At 39.6% G+C, this 7,176-nt stretch overlaps 1 protein-coding gene across 1 annotated transcript in view; it reads left to right on the plus strand.

Annotated features, from left to right (window-relative positions):
- The window catches only part of SLC35B4 (solute carrier family 35 member B4), a 30,898-nt gene that overhangs the window by 2,342 nt on the left and 21,380 nt on the right, over positions 1 to 7,176 (plus strand). The window contains exon 3 of the mRNA XM_029918007.1: positions 4,737 to 4,741. Within this exon, the coding sequence (XP_029773867.1) occupies positions 4,737 to 4,741 (5 nt within the window). The remainder of the gene's footprint in view (positions 1 to 4,736; positions 4,742 to 7,176) is intronic.

A 7,176-nucleotide genomic window follows, 5' to 3' on the forward strand; every position in this document is an offset into this window, starting at 1 on the left:
TTTAGTGTCAGCTTATAACTCCTTTTTTAAATGTTTGTGTACTTATTTTGAGAGAGAGCTGGGGAGGGGCAGAGAGAGAGGGAGAGAGAGAATCTCCAGCCAGCTCCATGCTCCATACAGGGCTTGATCTCACAGACCTTGAGATCATGGCCTAAGTAGAAATCAAGAGTCGAGCACTTAACCCATGGCCACAGAGACACCCCTAAAACTCATTTTTCTAAATACATTTATTTTAATCTTAACCAGCTTGACCACACATGAAAATTCCTGTTTAAAGATTCTTTTTCCATAAACCTTCTACAACTTTTTCCCCCCTACATTCCAAAAAAGTCACACACACACACACACACACACACACACACACTAGATTATTATTTGGCCATATATATATATGGCTTTTTTATCTGTTCATCAATTGATGGACACTCAGGCTGCTTCCGTGTCTTGGCTATTATAAATAATGCTACCGTGAACATCCAGGTGCATGTATCCCTTTGAGTTAGTATTTTTGTATTCTTTGGGTAAGTACTCAGTAGTTTAATTACTGGATCATAGAATAATTCTATTTTTAACTTTTTGAGGAATCTCTGTACACTCTTCCACAGTGGCTGCACCACTTGGCATTCCCACCAACTGTGCAAGAGGGTTCCTTTTTCTCCACATCCTCGCCAACACCTTTGTTTCTTGCATTGTTGACTTTAGCCACTCTAACAGGTGTGAGGTGATATCTCATTGTAGTTTTGATTTGCATTTCCCTGATGACCAATGACATTGAGCATCTTTTGGTTGTCTGTTGGCCATTTATATGTCTTCTTGCAAAAAATGTCTGTTCATGTTTTCTGCCTATTTTTATTTTTTTGGATTATTTGTTTTGTGGGTGTTGAGTTTTGTAAGTTCTTTATATATTTTGGATACTAACTCTTCATCAGATATGTCATTTGCAAATATTTTCTCTGATTCCATAGATTGCCTTTTCGTTTTGTTGATTGATTCCTTTGCTGTGCAGAAGCCTTTTATTTTGATGTAGTGCCAGCAGTTTATTTTCGCTTTTGTTTCCCTTGCCTTGGGGAACCTGTCTAGGAAAAAGTTGCTACAGCCAGTGTCAGAGATGTTACTGCCCTGCTCTCTTCTAGGATTTTTATGGTTTCCGATCTCACATTTAGGTCCTTAATCCATTTTTAATTTATTTCTGTGTATGGTGTAAGAAAAGTGGTCTGGTTTCATTCTTTTGCATGTCACTGTCCAGTTTTCCCAAAACCATTTGTTGAAGAGACTGTCTTTTTCCCATTGGATAGTCTTTGCAGCTTTGTCTAAGATTAGTTGACCATATAATTGTGGGTCCATTTCTGGATTTTCTATTCAGTTCCCTATGCGTTTGTTTTTGTGCCAGTATCATACTGTTTTGATCACCACAGCTTTGTAATAAAACTTGAAGTCTGGAATTGTGATGCTTCCAGCCTTACTTTTCTTTTTCAAGATTGTCTTGGCTATTAGGGTGGTGTTGTGGTTCTATGCGGATTTCAGGATTGTTCGAGTTTTGTGAAAAATGTTCTTCATAGTTTGATAGGGGTTGCATTGAATGTGTAGATTGGTTTGAGTAATATAGACATTTTAACAATATTTGTTCTTCCAGTCCACGAGCATGGAATATCTTTTCATTTCTTTGTGTTATCTTCAAATTTCTTTCTACTTTACAGTTTTTAGAATGTAGATCGTTTACTTCTTTAGTTAGGTTTATTCCTAGGTATCTTATTACTTTTGTTGCAGTTATATATGGGATTGTTTTCTTAGTTTTTCTTTCTGCTCTTTCATTATTGGTGTATAGAAATGCAGTAGATTTCTGTAGATTGATTTTGTATCCTGAAACTTTACTGAGTTCATATATCAGTTTCAGCAGTGTTTGGATGGAGTCTTTTGGGGTTTTCTGTATAGAATATCATGTCATCTGCAAATAGGGATGATGTTTTACTTCTTCCTTATTGATTTGGAAGCTTTTTGCTTGTTGTTGTCTAATTGTTGTGGCTAGGACTTCCAGTACTGTGTTGAATAAAAGGGGTGGCATGGATATTCTTACCTTGTTCCTGACCTTAGGGGAAACGTTCTCAGTTTTTCCTAATTAAGGATGATTTTAGCTGTGGGCTTTTCATATATGAGCTATATGACCTTTATTATGTTGAGGTGTGATCCCTCTACACCTACTTGGGGGTTTTTATCATAAATGGACGTTGTACTTTGTCAAATGCTTTTTCTGCATCTGTTGAAATGATATGGTTCTCATCCTTTCTCTTATGGATGTGATGTGTCATGTTGATTGATTTGTGAATACTGAACTACCCTTCCAACCCAGGAATGAATCCTACTTGATCGTGGTGAATGATTTTTTTTTTTTAATGTATTGTTGGATTCAGTTCGCTAGGATTTTGTTGAGGATTTTTGCGTTTGTGTTCATTGGAGATATTGGCCTGTAGTTTTCTCTTTCTCTCTCTCTTTTTGGGAGGTGTGTCTTTATCTGGTTTTGGTATCAGGGTAGTGCTCGCCTCATAGAATGAATTTGGAATTTTCCTTCCTTCCTTCCTTATTATTATTTTTTTAATAGTTTGAGAAGAATAGATATTAACTCTTTAAGTGTTTGGTAGAATTTGCCTGTGAAGCCATCTGGTCCTGGACTTTTGTTTATTGGGAGATTTTATATTACCGATTCAATTTCTTGTATCAGTCTGTTCAAGTTTTCTATTCCTTTTTCAGTTTTGGTAAATTATAGGGTTTTAGGCATTCATTTTTTCCTAGGTTGTCCAATTTGTTGGCATATAGTTTTCATAATATTTTCATAATTGTTTGTATTTCTGTCATGTTAGTTATTTTTTTCTCTTTCATTTGTGATTTTATTTATTTGGTTCCTTTCTCTTTTTGGTAAATGTAGGTAGAGGTTTATTTTATTTATTGTTTCAAAGAATCAGCCCCTGGTTTCATGGATTTGTTTTAAATATATGTATATTTAAAGTAGTTTCTATAGCATTTATTTCTGCTCTAATGTTTATTATTTCATTCTTCCTGTTGGCTTTAGGCTTCATGTGTCCTTTTTCTAGCTCCTTTAGGTATAAGGGTAGGTTGTTTATTTGAGATTTTTCTTCGTGAGGTAGGCCTGCCCTGCAGTAAACTTTCTTCTTAGGGCACCTGGCTCAGTTAAGTGTCTGATTCTTGACTTCAGCTCAGGCTGTGATGTTATGGTTTGTGAGATTGAGCCCTGCATGGGAATCTGTGCTGATAGCGCAGAGCCTGCTTGGAATTCTCTCTCTTCCTCTCTCTCTGTCCCTCCTCTGAGCTTGCTCACTCACTCTCTGTCTCAAAAATAAACTTCAAAACAAAACAAAACCTTCCCTCTTAGAACTGCTTTACTTCATCCCAAAGGTTTTATTTATTTACTTATTTCTAAATTTTCTTTTAATGTTTGGTTTTGAGCGAGAAAGAGGGGGAGGGGCAGAAAAAGAGGGAAACAGAATCTGAAGCAGGCTCCAGGCTCTGAGCTGTCAGTGCAGGAGAGCCTGATGTGGGGCTCGAACTTAGGAACTGTGAGATCATGACCTGAGGCAAAGTCGGCCGCTTACCTGACTGAGCCACTCAGGTGCCCCATCCCAAAGGTTTTAAACCATTGTGTTTTCATGTTCCCTTGTTTCTGTGTACTTTTTTATTTCTGCTTTTATTTCCTGATTGACCCATTCATTGTTTAGTAGCGTGTTATTTAACCTCCGTATTTGTGATCTTTCCAGATTTTTTCTTACTGTGGTTAACTTACAGTATCTTAGCCTTGTGGTCAGAAAAGATGCTTGGTATGACTCCAGTCTTTCTGAATTTGTTGAGGCTTATTTTGTGGCCTAATATGGGATCTGTTCTGGAGAATGTTCCATGTGTACTTGAAAAGAATGTATTTTGCTATTTTAGGATGGAATGTTCTGGTATGTCTGCTAAATCCATCTGTTCCAGTGTGTCATTGAAAGCAATTGTTTCCCTCTTGGTTTTCTGTTTAGATGATCTATTTCTATAAGTGGGTTGTTAAAGTCACCTACTATTATTGTATTCCTGTCAGTTCCTTTGTGTTATTAGCTGTTTTATATATTTGGATGCTGCCATGTTTGGTGCATAAATATTTACAATTGTTAGATCTTCTTGTTGGGTTGTCATTATTATTATTATTATTGTTGTTGTTGTTATTACTACTACTATCATTACTTAGTGTTCTTCTTTGTCTCTTAAAGTTTAGGTTGTCTGACCTAAGTGTTACTATTTCAGCTTTCTTTTGACATCTATTTTTATGACAAGTGTTTCTCCATCCCCTCACTTGTAATGTGTAGATTTCTTTAGCCCTAAAATGAGTCTTTTGTAGGTAGCATATAGATGGGTCTTATTTTTTTATTCATTCTGTCACCCTGTGTCTTTTGATTGAAGGATTTAGTCCATTTACATTCAAAGTAACTATGATAGATATGTATTTATTACCATTTTATTACCTGTTTTCCTGTTTCTGAAGATTTTCTCTGTTCCTTTCTTGTCTTTCTTGGTTTGCTGGTTTTCTTTAGTGATATATTTGGATTTCTTTTTCTTCATTCTTTGCATATTTATTAGTGAGTTTTGATTTGTGGTTACCATTAAGTTGTATATAACCATTTCTGAATATAGCAGCCCATATTAAGTTGATGGTTTAAGTTTGAACCTATTCTTTATTCCTCTCCTCCCCACAGTTTAGGTATGTGGTGTGATATTTTACATCTTTTTATTCTGTGAGTTCCTTGACTGATATTTTACCAAAAAAATATTCAATTTTAGTGCTTTTGTGTTTCTTGCCTTCATACTGTCACTTTTGGGCTTTCCACTCAGAGTCCCATTAATATTTCTTGCAGGGCTGGTTTAGTGCTCACAAATTGCTTTAGTTTTGTTTGAGAAACTATCTTATTTTGAGCCATAGCCTTACTGGATAGAGTATTCTTGGCTGCACATTTTTCCCATTCAGCACTTTGAATATATCATGCTACTCCTTTCTGGCTTGGAAAGTTTCTGCTGAAAAATCTCAATAGCCTTCACCATTTCCCTTATATATAACTGTCTTCTTTTGTCTTACTGATTTGATTTGATATCTTGCTTCTTTGAAGTTTTTTTCTTCATTAGTGTTTTGCCGTTTTAATATAATATATGTTGGTGTGGATCTCCCTTTGTTGATTTTGTTAAGGGTTTTCTGTGCCTCTTGGATCTGGATATGTTTCCTTCCTCAGATTAGGGAACTTCTCAGATATTATCTATGCAAATAAATTTTCTACCCCCTTTTATTTCTCTTCTTCTTGTGGGAATCCTAGAATGCAAAGGTGTTCATGTTTAATGGAGTCACTAAGTTCCCTAAGTCTGTTCTTGGTTTGCATAATTTTGTCGTTGTTCAGCATGATTACTTTCCATTACTCTGTATTCAAGTCCAGGGAGTATTTTTGTGATCATTTCTTTAAACTCTTTATCAGGTATATTACTTAGATCTGTTGGACTTAGATCTGTGTCTATGGCCTTGTCCTGTCATTTGAGACAGATTCCTGTGCCTTCTCATTTTGTCTAAGTCTCTGTGCCTATTTCTCTGGGTTATAAAGGTCAGCTATGTCTCTTGTTCTTGAGGGTAATGGCCTTCTGAAGAAGGGGCCCCTGCAGTGCCCTGCAGGGTAGTGTCCCCTGTGCCCCGAGGCCTGCCACTTCAGGGAGTGTCTCCAGTGTGTACCTGTGCTCTGTTGTGTCCTGGCCACTTTATCCCTCAGACCCCTGCAGAGCCTCTCTTTGCCTGTTGTGGGCAGTGTTGGTCTCTGGCCTGAATGTTGTGTGTTTTAACTAGTTGTGCTATAGTCTGCTAGTGAAATGACCCCTTCCACCAGGTCCTGCCAAACTTCTGAAATGCCCAGAACTCGGGAGACCCCCCAAAAAATGAACCACCAGAGTCCAGAGTCAAAGCCAAACAGCAAAGATCGTTTATTTCAGGTTCGAACCCGGACCTCTGTTCACTCCCAGCTGGTATAGCGGAGAAGGAGAGAGAGCCCCGTGCAGGCGGCTCACGTCCTTTTTATAGGCTGGCCCAAACAAGTCAGGGGTGTTCCATGGTCACAGCACTTAAATTGGCCAAGATCTAAGTCCAGACATTCTGCATTCCCCGATTGGATCCCGCCACAGTTTGAACATCCAGTACTCCCCGCCCCAATGTCGAGCCACGTGGCTGACCCCACCCTACACACAGCGCCCCAAGCCTATGTACAGAAGCAGAACAAGCGGAACAGGTTAAGTTTCGGTTTACCTAGGTCTAATTTTTAAGTTCCCCACAACTCTGAGGTTCCTCACTTCCAGGGCAGGAGACAAGTGCTGCAGGCAGGGGTTCGGGCTGGTCCTCTGGGGGCCTCCCTTGCTGGGTCTGAGGCAGGCATGACTGGGAGGGGCGGTTCCAGCTTCATCAGTAGGTTAGGTAGTAGATGTTTGTGCCGGGCTGGTTCCTGGATATGGTTCTGTGTTTATTTTGTGGGGCAGGCCTCCTGCCAGTTCCTTTGTACCCCCAGAGGGGTCTCTCTGTTAGCTGCCTCTCTGGCACAAGTCTGAGATGAGCCACTAATCTCAGCACTGTGTGCCCCAGGCACTCTTCAAATCACTGTTTCCTTATTGTTTGTCCTCAGGCCGTTTGCCCTGCCTTCGGTCTAAGAGTAGCCCCAGGGCCTCAGGGCTCTATAGGAGCCAAGCCTGCTGACCTTTAAGAACAACAGGCTTTAAGCCCTGCTGGTTGCAAGAACTCATGAAATTCAGCCCCTCTCACTGTCTGGGCTAATTGTGTGGGGATTCGTTTCCCCGTGCTCTCCCACACATTAGTCTGTCTCTTGTCCCTCTCTGTGACCACAGCTCCTTCCCCACCATAGTGGCCTGAATCCTTGTCTCTCCCAAACCTTACATCCATGCTTCCTACCTCCCCTGATGTGGCCTCTTCTCCACCTTTAGTTGTGGAGCTTGTTCTGCTAGCCTTCAGGTCAATTTCTGGGTATCCAGGGCGATTCGATAGTTATCTAGTATGAGGGGAGCCTGGAGTCCTCCCGGTGGGGTTTTGGAGTGAAGATGGGGTTCAGAAAGAAGATGGGGTTCAGAAAGAATTCTCACGAAGACGTCTTCTATGCAAAA

Source organism: Suricata suricatta, chromosome 2 (assembly GCF_006229205.1).
Source record: "Suricata suricatta isolate VVHF042 chromosome 2, meerkat_22Aug2017_6uvM2_HiC, whole genome shotgun sequence".
NCBI classification, from domain to species: domain Eukaryota; kingdom Metazoa; phylum Chordata; class Mammalia; order Carnivora; family Herpestidae; genus Suricata; species Suricata suricatta.